Source organism: Vicugna pacos, chromosome 16 (genome assembly GCF_048564905.1).
Source record: "Vicugna pacos chromosome 16, VicPac4, whole genome shotgun sequence".
NCBI lineage: Eukaryota > Metazoa > Chordata > Mammalia > Artiodactyla > Camelidae > Vicugna > Vicugna pacos.
Genome location: NC_133002.1, coordinates 40,532,563 through 40,556,791, shown reverse-complemented (window position 1 = coordinate 40,556,791; position 24,229 = coordinate 40,532,563). Strand labels below are relative to the sequence as shown.

Here is a 24,229-nt window from a genome sequence, read left to right as displayed (position 1 = left end):
TTCATGCTCAGGTCTGAGGCCCCCACCTCTGCCAGATGGGGTCATTCAGCTCCCCTGGTCTCCTGTTTTGTGGGATCTGATGCCGGGGGCAGCTGTAAGAGCCATTTCTGCAGTTCCTAACAGGGCGGAGCCCCAGCCCTGCCCGTCTCGCCTCTGTGCTGAGCCTGTTGGGTGAGAGGAAATGGGCATGAGCTGACTTTGGAGGGACAAATATGAGAGTCCCAGGGGCAGGCAGCAGCCCCCAGCTTCCACACCCTACCTTTCTTTCCACCAGTGGGCTTGCTGGACGTCCCATAGCCAGCCTCTCCCCCTTCCCCGGATGTCCCTGAGTCTCTTCCTTCCCTTTCTCCTCCATTTCACAGGGCAGGTGGAAAGGGAAGGAATACCCAACTCTTTGCATTCATCAGCTCTACTCTACAGTTGCTTCATAAGGGAGGTACAATCATTATCCCCATTTTGCAGATGAGGAAACTGAGACTCAGAAATGTCAGTATCTTGCCCAGGAGCATCTAGCTAGCAGAGAAGCCCATGCTGTTCCCAGAATACAGCCTTCCCCTTCCTGCTTTCCCACATCTTGGACTCCCCAATCCTCAAACTTACAAGTTTCTCTTCCCAGGAGGTACCCCCAGAGAAATTAAAATCTCAAGGGGGAAAAGGCAGATAAAGGCCAGCTTTGTCCCCTCGTGCTGAGGCTGAAGAGAAGGGAGCCTGGCCCACTATCAGAGAAGCTACATGGCAGCCCCTGAGCAGGGTATGTTCACAGATGAGCAGGAAGACTACAGAAGGGAAACTGAAGTCCAGGGAGGAGAAGCCACACAGCCCATGTGCAGACCTGGGCCCCAGCCCACCCCTGGGTCCCAGTCTGCGTCCCTACGCTGCTCTTGGCTCCTGCAGATGATGGGGCAGGGCCTTATCTCTTCTGGGCAGGGGCTTTCTCCCGACCCACCCTTGGCTGGAGGTCAGGGACAAGAAGTGACTAAGACACATCCTGCCCTGGAGGGGTTCCCAGCATGCTGAGGGGAGATGGGCACCCCACCAGAGAATTGTTGAACTAAGAGGCATCTAGAGGAAGGGAGCAGAACTCAGGCTAACAGGCAAGATGAAGAGCCTTCAGAGAAAGCTTCCTGGAGGAGGAAACCTCTGAATTGAGTTAGAAAACATAAGTAGGGGTGGGCTCAGCCAAGACCTGTGTTTGAGTTGGGGGTAACTAGTGTCACAAGGGCCTGGGTGCTGAGCAACACGGAGAGAGGGGAGAGGAGAGGCAGGCCAGGTCCTGAAGAGCCCCAGGTGGGCTGGGAGTCAGCTAGGGTGGAGGCTCATCTGGGCACTCCTGGGAGAAGGCTAAGGTCCAGGCCTGCAGGCTGCCACCAGCCCCTAGGGCCAAGACTCTGTTCTGGACTCTCAGCTTGAGCGTCCACAGCTGCAAGGAAAGGGTGAGAGTGGGAACCCAGGGGAAAAGCAGGAACCTCCCCAAGGCGTTGGGTGGCCCTGGGCCCTGCAACAGGCAAGTCTGGTGGACAATCCTGGCTTTTCCTTCCTGCTGCCTGCTCTGGACTCCTTTCTGGCCCTTGTCCCAGGGTCCCTGCTCCCCGGCTCTGCACCCTTTACCAGGCAGGAGCTGCCCCAGAGTGCTCCTGAGGAGGCCTGTGCGCACCTAAGCCCAGAGACTGTCCTTTCCGAGGCAGCACAGAGAAGGGTGAGTAGGGGGTCTAGATCCATCCAACTTCAGACTGGTTAGGAATTCTGACCGGGCCTCCCACCGGCTGTGTGGCCTAGGGTAAGTAGTTCAGCCTCTCGGCTTCCTTGGGAGATGAGCGTTAACAGTCGAACCTGCTAGTGTAGGAAACCCCTAGGACATACTGAGCGCTCCGGGCTGCTAGGTACCCCCGAGGGGCGCGGTAAGCGGGGATGGGGTTGGCAGCGAGGTGAGGGGGTTTAGGTAGGATGACAGGCGTGTGGACCCTAGCGCGGGTGGTCGGGGCTCGCGCCTCCTCGCTGACTCCTCCACGCAAGGGCGGGGCCTTCTGGCGGCTTGGATTTCCGGGCGCGGGTCGCGCACCCGCCTTCCCGGTTTCCCAGGGGCGAGACGAGCTCGGAGCCGCCGCGGGACACGGAGTCCGGGGTCGGCGGTGCCGCGCGGGCGGCCGCCCACAGAGGCGCGCGGCTCCTTTTGTCTGCAGCCTCCCCCCTCCCCCGCCCGCCCCGAGGCGCGGGGCTGCGGCGCCGCTGCTGACACGGCTCGGCCGCCGCCGCCGCCGGGCGGAGGCTGCGCGTCGCAGCGCCGGGCGGAGGGCGCGCGGCGATGGCGGCGGCGGCGGCGGCCGCGGCGCGGGACGGGCGGGCGCGGCGGGCGCGGCGGGCGCGGGGCTCGGGCTAGCTGCGGGGCCGGCCCGGATGGCGGGCGGCGCGGGCTGGGCGGGCGCCCCCGCGGCTCTGCTGCGCTCCGTGCGCCGCCTGCGCGAGGTGTTCGAGGTGTGCGGCCGCGACCCCGACGGCTTCCTGCGCGTGGAGCGCGTCGCGGCGCTGGGGCTGCGCTTCGGCCAGGGCGAGGAGGTAAGAGTGCCGCGGCGGGGGCGCCCCGATACCCCACCGCTCGGCTTCCCTGGCCTTTCACCTGCCCGCTCCCAGCCCCCGGCGGTGGCTGCCCCCGGGAGGGATCCCGCCGGAGCTAAGGACCCCGAACCCCTGGCATCCCCGCCCTGTCGGACTCTCGCTTTCCACCATTAGCGCCCGTGCTGCGAGCGTCACGCGTCACACCCCGGGTGGCCTCTCTGCCCACCTTCCCACCCCCGGCTGTGCGGGTCCTTCGGACCGCTCTGCAACCCATTCGGTGTTTTCGGAGGAAGGAGCTGGCAGACCCTGCCTTCGGGACCCCGGCCCCTTCCCACCCGGCGGAGAGCAACGTAGAGATCCGTGTGCGGGAATTCCAGGACGCGGTGGGGAGGCCCGCGCCGCACTGGGCCTGGCCAACGAGGAGAGGACAACTAGGGGAGCCCCGCCGCCTCGGCTCCTTGGCTACATCCAGCCGGCCTAGGACACAACGGGAGGTGTCTGCTTGAGGCCTTCCTGGATTCTCGACCCAGCGCCCTGTGACCCCCATGCGGGCTCCGATGGGTAGGCCTGGCTGACAGCTGGCTGTGGTGGCTGCAGCAGGCCCGCCAGGAATCGCAGCTGAGCGGTTTCCAGCGGTGGGCCCGCTTCTATTTGGGGGAAGCAGGAGCTATGCTGATTGTTAGCAAGGCTGAAATTGGAGGGTGGGTGCTGCCAGGGGGTGGGCAGAAGTATATCAACAAATGTACTCGAGATCGGTGTCCTCTCATGCCACGGACACGGGCTGATGGCTGTTTCTCAGGGGGAGAGGGGAGAGCAAGGACCTACCTGCCAGGGGAGCATCCCTGCCCTCCCATTACTGCCCACTCTCAAGTAGTCAGGGCAGGAAGCCCTGAGTAGTGAGTTTCCAAGGCCACCTGAGGCCTCAAGCTCTGCATGGGCACCGGCTGGCATTCTGTTCCGGGGACAGCTGGGGCCTAGCATTCCAGAACATGGGAGAAATCAGGGCATGGCTGGGTTGGATCCATGCCTCCCTTTCACCTGGCAAGGGGGAGGTGATAGATAATCATCTCTCCATGGCCCCTGGGCATGACCCCCATCTGGGAGTCCCTGGGAGCAGTAGGTGAAGGAGGGTGAAGCAAGTGTCAAGTTCAAGAACTCGGGTACTGCTTACTGCTACCCAGGAGGCTTACTGCTGCAGCCCGGTTGCAGCCCACCCTCCCCCTCTGCTGGGATCTGCACAGGGGAGAGCCCCAGCTCCTTCCCTTCTGGTCACAGGCTGCAGGGGAGAAGAAGCCTCGGGCTCTGGCTGGAACTGGAGTTCCAGAACCACAGTCTCTGGTTGGAAGGGCTTCCCCACAGGGTCTGGCAGGAGGGCATGGAGCCTCAGTCCTGAGCCCCCATCAAGTCTCGCCAGCTTATCCCTCATGCACTCTGTAGCCAGACCTGCTTGTCACTTAGTCATCGTGGTTCTGCACAAGGACTCATGTGAGTCTCTGTTCTACGTGGCAGCCTTTCAGTATTTGAAAACAGCACTCCTGTCCCCTTCCCACCCACTTCCTCCCTTCCTCCCTTCTCCAGGCCAAATACCCCCTGTTCCTGAAGCCCCAAGCCATTTCCATACCAAACCTCCGGCTTCCAGCCCTGAAGCTGCCCATCAACTAATTGTGTGACAGAGCTTTCCTAGTAATAACAGGGAAAGCCTGGACCAGGGGACCCCCCAGGACTGTTCCAGCCCCAACACCTCTCACACTCACTGATGGCTCGGGGTGGAGCTGTCTTTTGAGTGGTGCACTCATACTAAGTTTCTGGCCATCAGACCCTCCAGGGATCTTTCTTAACAACCTCTGCCATGCCAAGATTCCCCTCCTTCCTGGAGGAGAGTCAGTGATTTTTTTCTTTTTTAAAGCATAATCTTATATCATTACAAGAAGCAGTTTATATGCACTGTGGGAAATTAGAAATATGGACAAGCAAAAACAAAAATATTATGTTCCCATCTCCCAGGGAGCCTTGCTGTGACACCTTGGTCACATCCTTCCAGAGCTGCTTCTATGCTTATAGGTAGATTTTCTCCGTAAAATGAGATCGTGCTGTGCATGCTGTTTTGTAGCCTGCTTTTTTTCTGGTAAATGATCAGTGCTTTTCTGCTTCAATAAATTTTCATCTCACTTAATATGCATACCTTATTCAGATTTCCCTGTTTGGCCCCAAAATGTCAATCTTTGCTGTTTTGTTTAAACCAATTTCCTCTCCAAAACTCTGCAATGCATCCAGTCGTTATGGCCCTTTGGTCTCTCTTACTTAACACAATTCTTTCTTTTTTTCTTTTCTTTTTTTTTAATTTTAATAATCCTGACTTGTTGAAGAGATCAGGCCTGTTGTTTGTGTCAGTAATTTCATGAAATCTAAACATGTTACTTGGACCTTATTCCTATTCAATTTCATCTTGTTTATTTCATCCTATTGTAACAGAAAATAGAATTTACAGTCTTACCTCTGTCACTTTCAGATACTATACTGCCTGCAGATTGGAAAATTGGGTACTTTATGTCTCAATCTGCAAGGCTGGCTGTAAACCCAGGGCAGGACCACGGACAGAGCCTTGTAGGGGCCAGTTCTGCTCACACCGTTATTGACTGAGACCCACAGAAATATATTTTGCATCCCTGTTCACTGCACGCCAGATTCACATGGCACTAGAGAATATTATGTCATTTCCCCACAGGTAGGGACCTCTTCAAAATGCAAGTTCTCTGACAGTTTCTGTTTCATTTGTTTAAAAATCAGGCAGAGACCTTGATTTCTCAGCCCCTCTAGTGCTCTAGGGTGGATAACTATCATTGGTTAGATATGGAGTTCAGAGAATTTCTCAGAGCTGAATATTCACATTTTATCAACTAGGCCCAGAATACCAGAGGTACTAGAATCAAATGCTTTGCAAAAAGCAAAATATACTGGGTTGCAAAATATAAAATAAATATCCATGAGGCCATACTGATATCAATAAATGATTGAATAAATGAATAAATAAATATGAAGAAAGTCTCCCATGCAGAAGAAATTAAAATAATTTATGTAGATAATAGATAATTCCCCATCAAGGAGGTGGAGCATAACTCCCCACCCTGTAAATGTCAGATATGCATAGCAACTGTCTTCTAAAGAGCACAACATGAAAACGGGGAAGGTGCAACTTCGCAGTGAAGAAGCCAGACACACCCTGACTCAGCCAGGTCACCAAGGTCAAAATAAGCAGTGATAAGTCATGCAGGTGGTACGTACCCTTCATACCATGTGATGGGAGTGGCACTTTACTTTGTGATCTCCCTCCCAAAACCCAGCACCCCTGTCTAGTCGTGAGAAAACGTCACACAAATCCCAACCGAGGGGCATTCTGCAAAACACCTGCTCAGTCTGCCAAGGTCATCAAAACCAAGGAAAGTCTGAGAAACTGCCCCAGGCGAGCAGACCTAAGGAGACATGACAACTAAACATCATGTGGTGTCCTGGGTGGGATCCTGGCACAAGAAGAGGACGCTAGGCAAAAACTAAGGAAGTCTGAATAAAGTATGGACTTCAGTTAATAATAATTGTGTGTATTAGCTTGGCCTCTGATGTTGCCCTGATTTGTTGACATAGGAATCACAGGAGAAAAGAGAAGATGAGGAAACTGACAAAAACATGAGTAATGTGTGAGACACAAAGCTTAACGTGTTAAGGAATGTAAGGATGGAGAGGAGCCAGGGCACAGCGCTGTCCCAGCCCCGAAGGTCTGTCATACTTGTCAATAGGAGCACAACTCCTGGGACGAATGCAAGAAACGATGGCCCAGGGCCCTGAACCGTGTCGGCCTCTGATATTTTGCTTTTTGCCTCTAACCTCTCTAGGCCTTTGCTTACTCATCCATAAAATGGGGGTGATGATAGTCCCCACTCCATAGGGTTGGTTATTTGGGGCTTGAGTGAGTTAGTACATGTGAAATGTCCAGAATCTGCACAGAGTGGGCGCACTATGAGAACTGCTGTTGCTCTTATTACAGGCTTTTTTGTAAACACTTGCCAGCATCTTTGAGACGTTCTTCTGGGCTAGGGCGTTCCTGGGGGTTGAGGCCATCTGCAAACAGTCCCCTGTGCTCTCAGCCCACCTTCCTTGTCCAGCTCTGAGCTCTGCATCTGAGAATAGAAGATGTTGAGAGCAGCCAGAGATATCTTGGGCCACATCCCTGTTAAACATATCCTTCTCCCTTTTCCAGTTTGAAAATCATCCTTCTTGCTAGAAAAATGGACACAGAAATAGTTGAATGGTGTTTCTGCTGTCTGTTAACCCAGAATTATCTCCTCTGAGCAGCGGCAAGTCCTTCCTGCTGGGAATGGAGTTCTGCTCCCTCATCCCAAAGGGTGTTGTTAATTATTTTGGGAGGGTAACTCAGCTTTAGCTCACCTAGGGACTGCTCTATTATTTCCCCTCTTCTTCTCAGGTGCCAGAAACAGCTGGGGCACTGTGCCTCCTTGTTTATATTAAGCAGGAGATGGAATAAGGGTTCAGACTGGCCTCCCTTAGGTCCCATGTCCCTCCGGATTAACCATGGCCACGGGGGAGATGCTGGCGCTGCCTGGCTTCAGTCTGGTGTTTGAACCGGCAAAGGGGTGGATGCGAGGAGGGCCAAGACTTACCAGGAGCCAGTCCTGGGGCTTCCAGGGGCTGGAGAACCCTGAACTAAAGCTGGATTCTGCCCAGAAGGAGAGGGAATTGGATGCTGGGGAAGAAGCAACTCTACCTCTGTGGCTGGAGGTGGGGAGGTTTCAGGAGCAGAGGCTAGAGGGGGAGGCGGGGCCAGGTCAGGAAAGGCTCTGTAACCGGTGGGAAGGGCCAGCAGCAGATCAGATGTGTGCTTGAGAACAGAAGCTGAGGCCAGGAGGGCACTGTGACACCCGGTTAGACAGATAGAGGGGCCTGACTTGGGTGGTGGCAGCGGGGTGCAGAACTGACGGGGGTGGGGGGCGGAAGGCCTGCAAAGCCCCAACAGGTCACTCCTGAAGGGTAGAATCTGAGGGTTTTTTGGAGAACAGTCCCCTGTAAGTGCCCCACCCTGATGGGGATGAGATGCAGACAACAGAGCAGGCAAAACAGAAGGCAGGCCCGGGTCCTCTGATCCCTGGGGGAAGGGCTGTGACCGTGAGTGGGGAGCCGGATGGGAGTGGGGCCCAGAGAGACCTCTTCCCTGTGTATCTGCCTCACCCGGTGCAGTGGTGCTCCTGGGCTGGGAGGGCAAGGCTGCGGTCCCTCGGGGGCGGGGCGTGAGCACAGGGCACGGAGCTCTGGGGACAGGCTAAGAGGGCCAACCCCTTGGGCCTCTGGCTGCCTGCACCCCCTTTTGGCTGTGCTGGGAGGAGGGGCATGTGGAGAAAGTCCAGGGGCGGTAGGTTGGGGGCTGGTCCATCTTGTCAGACAATCTGGACACAGGCTGAACCTCTCTGGGCTACAGCTTCATTCCCAAGACCCGGGATCTAGAGCAGGAGGAGGCTCCAGTCTGTGGGGGGCTTGGTGGAGGGCGGTGTGGTCTCTGCCAACCTCACTGAGATCAGAATGGGGGGTAGAGTCAGGCCTGCCCTACAGCAGGACATGCCCTCTGGAGGCTTTCAGTGGATGGAGGCTCTCAAAGACAAGCTCCCCTTGGGTGCCGGCCGTTCACCCTGTGGGGTAGAGCTCACCCCCTTTGGCAGGTGGATGGTGAAGGGGTTGGGGTCACCAGTCTGGGCTGGCAGAGCTGCCGTCAGACCTGACCCCAACTCTGAGGCCCAGGAACTTCCCCCAGCACCTGGAAAAGAACCAACAGAGCAGAGGAGAAAGGTGATGGGGGGGGGGTGGAAGCAGGGCAGAGCTGGGGAGACCTAGGCTGTGGCTGATGGCTGAGAGGCAGAGCCAGGAGAGAGGCTAGTGGGCTGGTGGGCTGGGAGCAGGGAACTGGGAACCTGGCTGGGGAGGAGAGTGGAGCATGGCTGAGAAATTGCTCCTCTTTCCACAGGCCAGGGCTCCACTGCCACCTGCACGGGTCAGCCCTGCCTTGGAGGGCAGTGCAGATTTGGGGCAGGTGCAGCCCTGAGTGCCTGGCAGGTCCCACCCGGGTGCCCCACCCCATACAACTTGGTGCAGACAGGAACTCCCATGTTCACGGGTCCATTTGTATGGGGTGGGGAGAGGGTTCTGCTCAGCCCTGGAGTGAGTGCAGGGAGTCGGGTAGGGAGAGGCAGCCCGCCAGTGGTCGTCCCCACCCCAGGTCCTGAGCAGTCCCAGGTCAAGCACAGAAGGGGAGGCTGACAGCTGGCTGAGGTGGACAGTTAAAACTGAGTGAACCAGATCTGAGGTGGGTTGGAGGGGAAATGCCCGCTGGCCTGGAAACAGAGTGAATCTCATGCCTGGGTAAAGTGCTGCCCTCCCCGCCCCTGACATGAGTAGGTGAATGCCCTGGAAGTTTTCTAGAGTAGTCTTAACGGAAATACCTCTTGCATTTGGCGGTTGTCTTAATATATGTTTCCAGGATTTAAAAAAAAATTTTTTTCCCAGTAATATCTTGCATACCTACTATATGCCAAAACTCTTCCAGGCACTGAGGATCGGGAGTGTCCTGGAGTTCACATGGGGGAGGGGCTGGAAAAGAAACCCTGAAAGGAATGAAAATTACCATCGGGTGGAGTCAGGTGCTAGGGAGAAACAGAAAGTACTGAAAACAGAAAAATATTTGCCCTTAGAGTGACCGTGGATGGCCTCTTCTGTCATAGATGGGCATTTAGGTGGAACCTGGAATGAAGTGGGGGGCTGCACCTTGCAGACATCTGGGGGTGACTGATTAGGCAGAGGCAGAAGGGAGCCTTGGGATTAGAGGCCCAGCAAGCGGCCTGGGAGGCTGAAGAGGAGTGAAAGGAGTGGACGGGGGACTGGGCTGGACAGGGAGACCAGTGGGGAGGCTGTCACTTCATCCCGTGAGACTTGCTGGAGGCTTGGAGCAGGGGTGCAACAGTGGAGACGTGGCTGGATTTGGGTAACAGAACCCATTGGAAGTGGGTGTGAGAGGAGAGAATTTGGAGAATTTGGAGGCTGCCATGTGCTGAATGGGGAAGACAAGGGGCAAGGAGTCAGGAGTTCCACGTGGGCCTGTGAAACCTGAGATCCCCCTGGCACCCCAGTGGGGCTGCGGGAGCCAGCAGTGGACAGACAAGTCCAAGGAATGTGCCTCAGCCCTGCTCCTCCCCACAGACCCTTGGCTCCTTCTACCCTGGCCCTTCAGTCACCCTGCCCACAGCAGAGTTGCTTATCTGAGGGAGAAAACACAGAACCTGATAAGGTGTGATTCAGCCCCCTTGAAACTCCAGGCTCGGGTTTGGGGGTCCGGGGACTCATCTGGGCTGGCTTGGGGCATCTCATCTTCTAGGCCAGAAGGCATCCTCCAGGCAAGGTGCTATCTGTCTACTGTCTGGAATGCTGACTGCCCATCTGCCCGGCCTCTCAGTCCGAACTGCCTCCTCCCTGCATAAAATAAGAGCTGCCCAGAGCCATAACTCACTGCTTGAACCTGCTGTTGGCATGACCACTGGCCCTCTCAAGTGGATCTGGTTAGAACCACCCTCAAGCAGAGCTGGGCTCTTTGCACCCTTCTGTCCCTCACAGTCTCCCTGAATCCCAACATCTTCTGATCCTTGGAGGCCTCCAAACAGCCATAGCTTAGGGTCACCAATTCTTTGCAAACTGCCGCCTCTGGGGTCACTGTTGAGGGACCCATTGTCCATAGCTGTATGCCGTTGGGGACCAGGAGCAGAGCAGCTCGGAATCCAGAAGTTTGGGTACCAGTGATCAGGAGGAGAGTGGGGCTCCTGGTAGCCAAAGCCCCACCTTCAGCTATGAGGGTCTGAAGTTCCCTTTAGACCTAAGACCTTGAGTCTAACCCACGTCTCACTTGCTGTGGCACAAAACTCAGGGAAAATTGCCAGCTTCTTCCAAAACACATGGGCCAAGAGTGGGCACTGTCCCCAGGGAGATCCCAAGTCGAAGGCCAATACCTGGACGGGGTAGACAGAGGGCTGATTTACACCGAAACAGAACTGAGAGGGGAGTAGAGGTCCATTCAGTGCCTGTGTTGCTCTAGAACAGCTCTGCCAAGAGATGGGGACCCACTGCCTCTCGAGGCAAGGCCATTCCATCTTGACGAGGCTCTGGGTGAGCTCTCTTTCCTAGAGTGAGCTCAGGTCTGTCTCCTAGAACTGCTGTTCCTCCTTCCCTCCACCCATCCATCCAGCTACGTACCTTCCTATTCAATAATGAATCCATTTATACATCCACGTATCCATCTATCTACCCATTCACCATCCCCGCCATCCATCTACCTGCTCATCCATCCGTCAATTCATCCATCTACCCATCTACCTCTGTTCATTACCCATCCATCCATTTGTCCATCCATCTGTCCAGCCACCCTTCTACCAGCCTCCCCATCTATCCTCCCACCACCCACCATTTACTGAATATCTACCTACACAAGGCCTAAACCCAGATCCAGAAATGGGGACTGGCATTTTCAGGAAGTGACCAGTGTCTCTACATGGTGAAGGCACAGGAAGGGCAGGAGGGTGAGAGCTGAGGCTGGAGCGGGAGTTGGACGGGAACCTTAAGGAGGGCTCAGGAGCTGGGCCTGCGTGACTGGCTCAGATGAGCTTTGGATGGGCAGCAGCACGCCGGCACCTGCTTACCCTCATTGGCGTCCGCTGTTTCTGTGACTTTGCACCTCTTGCACTGGCCACTGGGTCTAAAGGGCTGACACCTTTCTGAAAGAAGTGAAAGCCCAGGTTATTTAAAAGATGCTTATGAGGATGGATGGGCCTCAGTTTCCTTCTCTGTAAAATGGGGGTCCAAACCCCTTCTTGTGGGGCTGTTTTGAGGAAAGGAGATATCTAAAGGCCGAGCCTAGCGCCTGCTGGCACGGTGCCTGCAGCCCACCTGCTCCGTGACCCGTGCTGGGGTCCCTGCTGCGCTCAGCCCGACAAGTGCACCGCTGACCCCTTTCCTCCACCTGGCACTCTTCCAGGCCTGGCCTCCCTTATGCAAGGGCCAGAGATTCTCCTGGAGCCACTGGTCACTTTCCGTGGACAGAGCGAGTGAGGGGAGGATTTGTGCTGACGGCCTTCATATTTCTTATTCTCTTTCATCCTCAAAACAGCCCCGAGAATCTGAGAGGTGAGGTGCGTTGACCAGGGTCCCACAGGTATCAGAGGAGCTGGGATACACACCCAGCTCTGTCTGGTTCAAGAGCTGCCTCCTTCGCTGCCTGCCATTGGTTGAGGGGAGGGACAGGTGGTTCCCAGGTACTTCAAGAGTCAGGGGAGGGGGGAAATAATCAGATCTGAGGTTTGGAAATTTGGCAGAGGAGAAACCTCCAATCTAAGGCTTCCTGTGACTTTCTAAATCTGGGGTGCTGTGGGTTCCAGGGGTGGAGCAGCACCTGGCAGTGGCTGTAAGCAGGAGATTTGTATCCACAGGGCAGGCGGGCATTACCAGGAGCCCTGAGTGGGCCCTGCAGGTGGGGCTGCGGGCACTGTGCCCGCCAGAAGATGCCGTGGAAGGAAGGCGGCAGGTGCCAGCGGGAGCTGAGGTTTTAGAGCAGAGAGAGGCTGCCTGTAGCCGCGCCCTGAATTATGCATCGCCACCACTTCCTGTGCAAGCGGTGATTAAAGAGCCCCAGGAGGCCAGTGTTTCTCTGCTGCTCTGCTTTCCTGCCGGACACCCTCCCGAGATCCTCCCCAGGGCAGGTGTGTAGCAGGGGCAGGGCCAGGACTCAATCCGGACACCTCGCCAGCGCCGAGTCCATGGTCCCTGGGCTCCTCCGTCTCCTTGGCCAGCGCTGCCAGCTCTTCCCAGCTCTTCCCACCGTAGCTTTGACCCCTCTCGCTCCCTGGTCGCTCCACCTCCCTCCAGCCTCTCAGATCAGTTCAGGCTGGCTTTAACTTTCTCTCTGCGACACAGAGAAGTGGTTGGGAGCTGGCGCCTGGCATCAGGTACACCTGGTTTGAGGCCCGTCGCTGCCACTTTCTAGCTGTGTGACTCTAAGAAATTCCTTAACTTCTCTGTGCTGCAGTCTCCTCACCTAAAAAGTGGGCCCATAGCCTTGTGCTTGACACATAGTAAGTGCTATAAATATTTGTTAATATGACTGTTACCACTTAGTCTAGGTTTTTTGGGTGGTCTATGCATTTCCATTTTTTCACAGATCTTTTTGAGCACCTGCTCTGTGTTAACAGCACCAAACTTGGGTCCTCTCACCCAAGCGCAGTAAAGCCAATCTACTGACACCGAGTGGTGGTGAAGGGAAGTGCAGTGTCTTGCAGGGTGCCAAGCAAGGAGCAAGGATGGCTCATGCTCCAAAGACCTGAACACCCTGCTGGCTTTCAGAAAGGTTTTTAAGGACAGGGTGAGGGAGCAGGGGTTGCAGGGTGCATGACCAGCTCATGGACATTCTCCTGATTGGCTGGTGGTGAGGTCATCAGGAGTCAACATCATCAACCTTCTGGTTCCAACTGGTCTGGGGTCTCCTGTGGTTTGCATGCAGTTAACTTCTTCCATGGTGGGGGTTTCAGTATCTGCAAAACAGGTCAAGGATACAGCTCAGAGTATTAGCGCAGCCCTTGAGGAGGAACAAAAGGCCCTTGGCTTTGTTTAATGGCTAAACTATTATTATTTTGTCTTGCTTGACTGTTTCCCTTTGTTTCTGCATTTCCTCACTTCTCTGATTAAATGTGCTCTTTGGAACTCAGGGAAGGCCTAGGAGGCTAAAGTTTTACTACAAACAAGAGGCAGGCGGAGGACATGGGAAGGGGGCCTGTCCTGGGAAGGCTCCGCGGGGTCGTGCTCCGTTACAATGTGAGCGGATACTCAGATGAATCGGTCACGATTCCTTCCCTGGGGAGCTCACCTCCTGATATTTCCTGTGTCTGGGTCCCAGGCAGAGCCCCGTCACCTCTCTTCTGAAACCTGGTCTAGGATTGATCACCCATCAGGCAGTTTATTCCTCCACGGTGTTCCGTCCTGCCTGGTACACCTGGAGGGAACCCTGGGCTGGCCGGTCAACCCCTGGCTTCCCAGCAGCCTCTGCAGGGCCCAGCCCCTGAGCTGGTGCGGGCAGGGTGGAGCCCAAAGGGAGCAGTGCCCCCAGATGTTGCTCCGAGAGAGCAGAGGTGGGGGCAGGAGTTATTGAGGGAGGGATCTTGGGCACCCCCAAGTCTTCCAACTGCACTGCACACTGGGCTGGACCTCCCTCAGTACCACTGACCATCCCCTGGGTCCCAGCCTGCCTGGGCTCTTCCCAGCCCAGGACTGGCCTCTAGGGTGGGCTTCTAAAAACCTCTGATCCCCAGTGGGCACTGCCAGGGGACACCTGCTCCAGTGTCCTAGATACTGAGTGGGTAGCATTGAGAGCCTGTTTGCCCACTCATCTGGCCACAGGTACCTGGGCTCTGGCCATGCTCCCTGGGGCTGTGGAGTCTGTTTCTCTCTCTGTCTCCTCCCCTTTCCCTCCCCTGCTTCCTGATTGACCAAGTTTCAGACCCTCCCCAAGGCATGAGGACGCCTGTTTCTCCCCATCAACACTGAGTATTATTTCAGATTTGTTTCTCCAGTTTAACGGATGTGTAATAGTATTTCAAACATTTTAGGTTTTCACTTTTAATTGCTAATGAGAATTTACTCTTTTTCCATGTTGCTGTTTACTCTTGGTATTTCTGCATAAACTGTTGTGTCCATGTCTTTTGAGCACTTACCAAAGGGAATTTTTATTTTGGTCTTTATATGTTTAAATCGATTCTTTGTATTTTTTCTGTACCATTTGACATTTTTTTTCTTGCTCTGTTGCTTTCCTTTTTTTAATCTGTGGATCACATTTCTTACTCAAAAGTCCCTACATTTGAATATTTCTGTTTTTAGTGATATCATATCTGCCTTATTTCTAATTATAGTTATTTACTAGTTAGGAACATATTTCCCATCTCTAGCAAGAATAAATAAGCTCTTTTGTTTACAACTCCCAATTTGTAAAAATAGTTGACTTTAAAACCATTTACAGTTTATTTTGATGTTCATCCAAGATTTACTTCTATTAGTAATTTGAATTTATTTCTAAATTTATTTCTAAACCAGAACTGAATTCCATTATTTTTCTGTTTTTTTCCTCATTCTATTTTGAAAATGTTCTAACAGAAAAGTTGAAAGAAAGTGATAAGACCAGATGCTCCTCACATCGATTCACTTGTTAACGTTGTCACGTGAGGTTTCTCTTTCAGTCACTGATAATCTGCTGGCTCTCTCCCTTAGTGTTGCTTTGTGTTGCAGAAGCATTTGAAGTGAGTGAAGACTTCTTGACATTTCCCCCATAAACACTTCAGAGTGTAAAGGCAGGGACAGGCTGCTGCCTAAACAAGTGCCACTGTGACACCTCAGACTTGTTAATTCCATCAGCTCGTCTGATATTCAGTCCATATTCAGATTTCCCCGGTTGTCCTCAAAATGTCCTTTCTGGCTCCTTTTGTTTTGATCCAGGATTCAATCAGGGATCATGTGTGGCACTTGGTTTGTCGTGTGCCTGTTTCATCTCTTCCAAATTAGAACTGTCTCTGGGTTTTGTTTTGTTTTCTTCTGTAACCAACAGTGACATTTTCTGCTGAGTCCCGGCCGTAAGAGACTGAATGTGTCTGATTGTTTCCTCGCATTTTTGACAAGGAAAGCGGGTGTTGTGAACTTCTCAGGAGTCCCAGGCTGTCGATTTGTCCTGTTATTGGTCATGCTGAGTTTAATCAGTTGATTAAGGCCAGGTCTGCTTCACCTCTTCAGTATAACGGTACTCCTCCTCCTTTTAAATTAATAAGTAATCTGTGGAGTGGCATCTTAGACAATGTAAGTATTTGGTTCTCATTAAGCTTTTCACGCAGTGGTTTAGCCTCCACTAATGCTCCTTTCCTGCGTAAATTGCATCGGTGGTTGCAAAATGGTGATTTTTCCAACCTATCCTTCCATAGATAGAGCATTATTCTGTGCAGATACTTCCTTCAGCTGCTTTTCTGAGTGTTGCTAGGACCTCCTGGATTCTTTTCTTTCCAGTGTGTTATAATTCGTTACCATTGTTATTCTTATTGATGCGTAAAGTTTTTTTGTTTTGCTTTTAATGTGGCGTTATAAATTTTTGATCATTATTATTTGATATATTTTAAAATTGAGACAAGTCAACCGTCATTACCCTTTAAAAAAGCTCTTTGATTCTTCACCATTTATGTTTTTTTAAGTATGTCAAAACATTTTCAAGGTCTTTAATTAGTGTTGCATTAAACTTATTAGAGAATATTACCCTCTTTATTATATATTTAGTTCTCCCAATAGGATCAAAATATTAACCTTAAAAATAAATGGCTTACAATTCGGCTAAATTAATGTTTACTATTTAATGAGTTTTGTTACTACTGAGGATGAAATACTTTTTTCCCATTGATTTTTTTCCTAGCTGCATGTCACTAGCATATAGGGGTGCAATTACATTTTCATGAATTTCTCTCATATCTCGCCACTGGTATGAACTCATTTATTACTTGTTGTAATTTTCTGGTTGATTTCTTTGGATTTTCTAGGTAAGCACTCATGTCCTTTTCAAAAAGTTATAATTTGATTATGTCTTCTTTTCCTTTCTTTATGAATCCAGTTAGTTTTGCTTCCGAGATGGGACTCGGGTGCATTTCTAAAACTAGTTGGACCAGGGGTAGGCGCTGGAGACGTCCCGCCGACTTAGGAGGGCTTGGGAGTGAGGCACGCTGGGATGCTGGCCACCCGGCTCGACTGTAAGTTGAGGGAAATGGGCTGAAATGGGTGCCTGAGCTGCAGCTGCCCCGCGTGGTCTCACAGACAGTGTCCCACAGGCAGTGTTGCCGAGCCTGGTGTTGCTCCGGGGGATGGTCTAATGCAGAGGGAAGGGGCTGATGAGACATGGTCAAGTATCTTGACCGAGGATCAGGGGAGGATGCCACCTCCAAAGGCTGGAAAACCGAGGCAGAACAGCACAGCAGGGGGAAGGACAGACGGAAACTTGCTGGGACAGATGCCCTCAGAGCCGGTCTTGGGCAGCCAGAAGTGGCTGGTGGGCCGACGTTGTCCCCTGACCTCTGCTCTGGCCTTGGACTAGCTGGTGGAGCCTGTAGGTCGAAAGGTTGGTCGGGCTGGCAGACGCAGAACCCCATCATCCTTTCCTTGTTATTTTTTCAGAGGGAGGGTCAGTTGCTTACTACCATTAAGAATGTTGGTACCTGGGTTTAGGTTTATAATCTTTAGCATGTTAGTTAATAAAGACCACCCCCTCCCTGCCCCATTCTCCTTTTGTCAGAATGTTATTTCAAGACCAGATGGTAAATTGTACCACATGTCTTCCCAACATCTACTCAGTGTTTTAATGATGTTTGCTGTTTTCCCAGTTGAGGCAAAGAATTACGCCTGGGAGGGGAGGGTCTGATTGGCCAGGCGTGGTCAGGCGCCCATCCCCAGAGGCAGGCCACTACCTGGAATGGAGGGGTGTGGTTCCCCAAAGGAGAGCAGGGTGCACCTGCCAACCTGACGTCGGGCAGAGAGAGAGATGACAGATGTGGGACGCCAGCCTCTTAGCCTGCCCGGGAGGAGCTGGGTGGAGTAGGGGTGGCATTTGTTTCTGTGATTCTCTTGGAAAATAGAATGCGAGGGCCAGAGCTGCGTTCATGCACCGCTCTGCCCCTGACACCCAGCCCTGCTTGTGGCCGTAACACAGGCAGTGTCACCTGAACGACTGCCCGGGTGAATAAAGGAAGTACAAGTGGGCCAGCCAAAGGCCCAGGGGCTCCAGCCCCTCCTGAGCTCCACCGTGAAGTCGTGTGATTTGGAAGCAAGGCCCTCTCTGCCTCTTGAGGTCACCCAGTGAGGGGTTGTGGGGACAGGATTTTGTAGTCAAGGACTCAGGTTCTGGGCTGGATAGGTCAGAGGTCAATCCTCAGCTTTCCAACCTCCAGCTCTGTGACCTGGGACAGGTCTCTGTACTTCTTTGAGCCTCATCTGGGAAATGGGGTTGCGTTGATGCTGTCCTCATAGGGTTGCAGTGAGCATGGAATGAAAGAATGAGGCAGAGCCCTGAGCACCGTGCCTGGCGCATCCTAAGCCCTTTATACAGGGGAGTTGTTTTTGTGGACTCTCTGTAGCTTTAAGGGAGCCGTAGAAGAGGAAGTATGGCACTGGGTGTCGCCTCCTGCTGCTATACCTGCTGCCGCCACCGGTGTGGCCCCAGGCTGTTGATGACGATGACGATGATGGCGGAGGAACAGGTGAGCACCTGCTCTGTGACGGGCGCCAAGTCCAGTTGCCGAGTAAATGGCACAAGTGGTGTCACAGAGCAGGAAAGAGGGCAGGCTCTTGAAGTTTAAATTCTTGTTCCTCACTTCCCAGGAAGATCTTAACCTCTCCGTGCCTCAGTTTCCTCATCTGTGAGATGGGGGTAGCAACAGAAACTACTTCCCAGGCTTGTGAAGTGTAGGTGGATTAACACACGGAAATACTGCCAGGCTTGTAGTAACTGCTCCTGAGTGACAGCCCTGATTGTATCCTTGTCCCCATCAGTATGACTGCTGTGACTTCGAGGAGCTCAGCCCAGCCAGGGGGCCAGCGGGGACCCATCACATCCCTGGAGAGGTTGTGACCTTTGTGGGCTGAGTCTGCCTGGGAGGGGGTGATGTAAAGCCCTTTTGTTTCTGCTTCTGCTGCTGCAGGAATATTCCTCTTCCCCACCACAGCCACCTAACTGCCTTCTTGTCAGCCTCACAAGGCACATGCCAGGGCCCTGGGTGAGGACTGGGCCACTGTCCCTGCCTGTGTGAGGTCCACCAGCCGTTCAATGCAGATTCCCCTCCCAGGTCTCGGAGCTTTGAAACTGCAGACTCCACACCAGCTCTCGACCTAGCAGGCCTGTGCTGGGATGACTGGGTAGGAACTCTCCCCTTCCCTCTGCCTAGAGGCTGCACAGGCTCCAGATCAGAAGGCCAGGCTCCCAGCTGGCTGTCCTCCTTCCTCACTGAGAGAGCCCCTCCAAGCCCCTGAGCCTCCTAAGCCTCCATGCCCTGGTCTAGTAAATGGAGCCAGAGACACTCCCTTGGAGGGCACCTGAAGGCAGGTGTGGTGAGAGTGGGCAGGTGCCACAGCCCTAGTCCCTCTGGTGCCGTGGGTCCTTCCCAGGATGGTGCCAGGGGCCCTGTGCCTTGGTCCTCCGCCCTCCGCCCCAGGCGCCCCGTCCACTTTCTCTGGGAGAGAGGCATACATTATAAATAAGGGTGTAAATCATGTATGAGGCCTCTCGCCTCTGCTTTTTACTGCTGTGCTGCCTAGAAAAGAAATGTGTGATGGGAAGTGAGGGGAAGGGGCTGGGCCACATTGGTCTCTACTGTCCTCACTGGCTGGAGAGGCTGCTGGGCACAGTGACCAGACCACAGTTGGTCTCTTGGTGGCCCCCATCCCCAGCTGGGCCTGGTCCCCAGAAGTATGTGGTACACACCCGTGAAGCCCATGGAAATAGACAGGATCCCAGCAATGGTCCTCACAGGCCCCGGGCGCTTGTGGATTCCAGGCCCTCTGCCAGGGCCGCCGGCTGTGCAGCTCTGCCGAGGCCCTTTGGGGTTTCTTCAAGGGAGAGACCTCCTGGTAGGCAAGACACCAGCCTTCTCCTGTAGCCACTGTAGCTGTCTGCCTGGCCCCTGCCAGGCTGACGGGGCGTCAGTAACACGCGCCTGCACGTCTTTCTTTTTTGCAAGAGCTCTCAAATCCATAACCTCCTTTGGTCCCCACAGGAATAGTATGAGGTGGGGCCTGTCTACTGCATTTCACAGGCCAAAAGGCTGAGGCTCAGAGAGGTCAGGGTCTGTCCAGGGTCCCGTGGTAAGTTTGTGGTGAGACTGCTTTTCTCCTTGCCCCGATTTAGAAATTCCACAGTGAGGCTCTCAGAACTCATACTCTTTCTCATTTGCCACCTTCTGTTGTGTTGACAGCAACAACATTGGAATCTTGTCACCACCTGATTTTGCTATTTCAAGTAGCTAAACCTCAGTTCACCAGAAGGCAATGAGATGTTCTGTTAGGCCCATCTTCTGGGTAATGGAAGGGTGGCAGGAAGGCATTTCTGTTTGAGTTGAAGTCAGTGCCCAGTGGAGGGCAACCTGGGGCCATGGTGGGGTGATTGGAAGCAGGGGCTGGGCCATTGTTGGAGGACTAGGGTGGGAGAGGCGGGGTCCTGGGACCATAGCCTGGGACAGGGCACTGGTGAGACACAGGTTCCCGGCTCCCGCAGACCAGCCACTCCCCTTTGATGAGCAAACATTCCCATTAAGTAGTTAAATGTAATGGGCCTCAAATCAGCCAAAGCCCTAGAGTGAGCAGTGCCCTTCAGACCAGTCTGAAGATCAGAGGTGCCAACAGAGGACCTGACGCTGAGGTCAGAGCCAGCGGTGGATGCGAGGTGCACCCCATCACCAGGCTTTGAGCACTGTGCCCCACTGCAGAAAGCAGTGTCCCGGCGCGGGTGCCCCTCCCCTTCCAGGGTGAGATCCCTGCCCCCATGGCCAGGAGGCTCCCCACAGAAGCGGGACAGACTTGGGGTTACCAGCCACCTGTGTCGGGATTAGCCCACCTGTCTTTGGGCCCGCCCCCAGCTCCCTCCTGGTGCTGGCACCCTGGAATTCCAAGCAGCATACAGAGATTGTATCCCTCTTGGACCCCTGCTTCACAATCCTGGAGGGGTCCTTAGAGGTCACCTAGAGCCTCACTACTCCAAGTGTCCATCAGTATCGGCATCCCCCAGGAGCTGGTTAGAAATGCAGACTCTCAGGCCCTGCCCCAGACCTACTGAATCAGAATCTGCATTTAAACAAGATGCTGGGTGTTTCACAGGCACACTGACTGACGTGAGAGCCCTTCTGGGCAGGCCCATCGAAGCCCAGAGAGTACTTCCTGCACCTGTTCCATCCTACAAGAGAACAGGGCCATGTTTCCATCTTTTCTTCACAGCACAGTTGGTGCTGGACCTGCCCATGGTGGGCACGGGGCGACTGAGAGAGGGCACCCCTGGGCGACTCTGCCCAGACCTGCAGGTTTCTCTGAGTCCTGGTCACTGAAGCCATCAAACCAGAACCTTCTCCCTCATGCTCAGGTGGCCACCCCCGTCCCCCATCCCAGACAAGCTCCCTGCATCTGCCACCATGGGGAGGAGTCAGGGCTGCCCTTCCCACCCTTGGAGACAGGTAGATGTCTCCAGGCCCTCTGTTCCTCTAGGCTCCCCCCTGTCCGGGATTTGGATAGCATTGTGGTGGATTCTGTCTTACCTAACCTCACGATACTGTGAGTAGTTTTTTAAGAGACTCAATCAAACTCTTTTGATTCTTTTCCCTGAGTTTAAAAATGATCCAATTCATTTTTTAAAATTCAACCCATTAAAAAATGTAGAAGGAAGAGATAAAAGAACTGGCCATCTCAGCAGATGGAGATAACGTGTGTTTACCGCTTCGTGTTTGTGACCAGCTTCCAGGCGCAGTGTGCCTGTGAAAGCTCTGGGCTAGGTTCCAGGCTAAGTCTTAGTGTCTTTCCCTTATATCCTAACACCCCTTAAGGCAGACGTCATTGCTCAGAGAGGCTGGGTCAGTCACCATTGGTCACACAGCTGGTAAATGGAGGAGGTGATATTATCCTGCCCCTGGGCATGTGGCAGAATTAACAGTCATCTATACATTTTTGTGCTGAGCCCTAGGCTATTTTTGTTTCAGTCTCAAATACGGCAGGACAGCTCTCCCTTCCCTGGGGAGCTTTCAGGGAACTGGTCTGTCTCCCCACAGGGCAGTCAGGCTGAGGGGCTGAGGAGACGTTTTGCTGAGGGAATGGACAGAGGGACAGATGGATGCATAGGCCAGTTTACCTCAGAGACCACACAGGCTTCTGTCCCTTTCATTCCTATTCAGACACCAAACAAAGCCCTCTTGGGTGGCCTAAGGGATTCTGGTCAGCAGCAGCCAGGGCATGAATGAGGGGCCACCTAGTGACACTGGGACATTGGGGGTCTCATAAAGGAAGACGTTTCCAGCCCCAGAAGCAGTGGCCTGGGTACCATGTGACTGGCCCTCCTGGCCACCTGGCCAGAGGCACGCCAGCTGCCCTGTTCCTCTCTGTTAAGCACTGGGCAATTTCATTCATGCAGTCACCACTGCAGCTCCTTGAGGAGGGGGTTCTTCATCAGTCAGAGGCCCCCAGCTTTAAGAACCAGGAACCAATGCAAAGTGGCTTAAATGCTGAGGAAATGTATTCTTTGTCCGAATGTGCAGGCCCAAGGAAGGCGGGCAGGTAAAGAGGTGAGGCACACCAAGAGGGGTGGGTCAGGGTTCCTTGAAACTCCCTGGGGCAGGCCAGGAAGTGCCTTCATTCTGGCGGGAGCTGTTTCGCGCCCCCATCCCCGCCCCCTGTGCTGCCTTTGGCTGCACCAGATCACCACCAGGAGTGCCTCTACACGAGGCCTACACTGCCTGCAAAGTGCTTCTGGGGAGGAGACCCCCTGGAGGAGGTGAGGCAGCTGCTGGAGCTGAGAGTTCTCTGGAGGGACACCTGTGGGGACCCTGGGGTAAGCAACACGGACCAGGGACATCCTGATCCCAGGATAGGTGGACAGTATCCTGCTGGGAGGGAGCGGGTGGAGAAGCATCTGTCTGAGGCAGCAAAGGGAGTAGTGTATGGGTAGGGAGGAGAGGAGGTCCAGCCCCTGCAAGGGTCCTGGGGTGCAGAAGGCAAGGTGGGGCAGGCATGTGGGAAGCAAGGTGTCATTAAGAAATGAGGCCAGAGAGAGAGGAACAGGAGAAGGGCTTGGAAGCCGCACCAAGGAGGCTGCACTTTATCAGGAAGGTCTGATGGCCCTGGTAACAGTCACAAGGATGGCAGCTCACAGCTGAAAGCTCTTCCTAGACGGCAGGCTGAGCACTTCTCAAGTCTTGCTCCTCCCTGTCCTCAATGAAGACAGCTCCGAGAAAGAGCTGGGTCGTTCCCATCTTACAGCAGGAGGTCTGGAGGCCACAGTGGGTAAGGTTGAAATTCAGCTGCCTCCCACCCCCCGTCTGTGAGGCCCTCCGGCCACCCCAGGGGGCTCCTGCCCTCCCCTCGGGCCTCAGGGCCACACGCTCTGGGCAGCTTGTTTATCCACTTTCGCAGGCAGCACAGCTGCCTGACGTCAGGGCGCACAAAGGGGCCCTATATTCTGGAGCTCCCACCCCCACCCCCAAGGGACAAAGGACTCAGAGGGGGAGGGGGAGGCAGCCACTGGCCCTCTCCATTAATCCTCAGGAAGGAGGGGAGGGGAGTCAGGCAACAGTTTCAGCAAAGCCAGCGAGAGACATAGACAGGGAGGGGTCCCAAAGTGATCCTGCTAGTTCCCACACCCCTGCCTCTGGCTGACCACCCCTAGCCTCCAGAAGCCGGCTCTCCCCTGGGAAGGGCTGTTCCCTGGAATCAGTCAGACTTGTCCCAAGTGGGCGGGGGAGAGCGCGTTGTACAAAGCGCCCCAAGGAGACAGGAGCTAGGGGCTCAGGGTCGGCATCATCATCTGGGGGCAGCGCAAATGGGCCTGCAGGGCCCCTTGTTTAAAACTCACAGTGACCACAGAGCATTAGCCCTGTGTGGCTGCACAGGTCACGTGCCAGTGAAGGGGCTTCAGTATGTACTCATGCTGTGATCTTGGGCAAGCCACATGACCTCTCTGGGCCTGCCCCAGGGAGTCTGTTTCTGTATTGTATTTATGGTTTTTTTTTTTTAGATTCCGCATATGAGCGATCTCATATGGAATTTTTCTTTCTCTTTCTGGCTTACTTCACTTAGAATGACATTCTCCAGGAACATCCATGCTGCAAATAGCGTTATATTGTCAGTTTTTATGGCTGAATAGTATTCCATTGTATAAATATACCGCATCTTCTTTATCCAGTCATCTGCTGATGGACATTTAGGCTGTTTCCACATCTTGGCTATTGTACAGAGCACATACTTTATATAATTTAATTCTTTTAAACTTGTTGACTTTTGCCCCAGTGGCCCCAGGATATGATCTGTCTTGTTGAATGTTCCATGTGCATGTGAAAATAATATGTATACTATTATTGAGTGAGTTCTATAAATATCAATTAGGTTAAACTGGTTAATGGTCAGGTCTTTTATATCCTTGTTGATTTTCCATCTAACTAGTTCTGTTGATTACTGGAGAGAAGTACTGAAGTATCCAATAGAAATCGTCAATTTGTCTGTTTCTTCTTTCAGTTCTATTAGTTTTTGCTTCATGTGTTTTGAAGCTCTGTTGTTAGGTGCATGTGCATTTAGCATTGTTATGTCTTCTTAGTGAGCTGGCCCTTTTATGTAATGTTGCTCTTGATCTTTGGTAATTTTCCTTGTTCAGATTAGATCATTTCTATTGTTCTATTTTCAAGTTCACCAACTGTCTTTTACTGTCATCTCCATTCTGCTACTGATCTTATCCAGTGAATTTTTAATATTTCGGTTATTGTATTTTTCCATTCCAAAATTTCCATTCAGTTCTTTTTCACAGCTTCTATTTTTCCGCTGAGAATTTCTA

General features: G+C 53.4%; 1 protein-coding gene across 2 annotated transcripts in view; it reads left to right on the top strand.

Annotated features, from left to right (window-relative positions):
• Positions 1 to 2,190: 2,190 nt before the first annotated feature.
• RAB11FIP4 (RAB11 family interacting protein 4) overlaps positions 2,191 to 24,229 on the top strand; it is a 101,724-nt gene continuing 79,685 nt past the window's right edge. For both annotated transcript variants that reach the window (XM_031685294.2, XM_072938960.1), the window contains exon 1: positions 2,191 to 2,553. In XM_031685294.2, the coding sequence (XP_031541154.2) occupies positions 2,395 to 2,553 (159 nt within the window). In that variant the 5' untranslated portion in view covers positions 2,191 to 2,394. The remainder of the gene's footprint in view (positions 2,554 to 24,229) is intronic.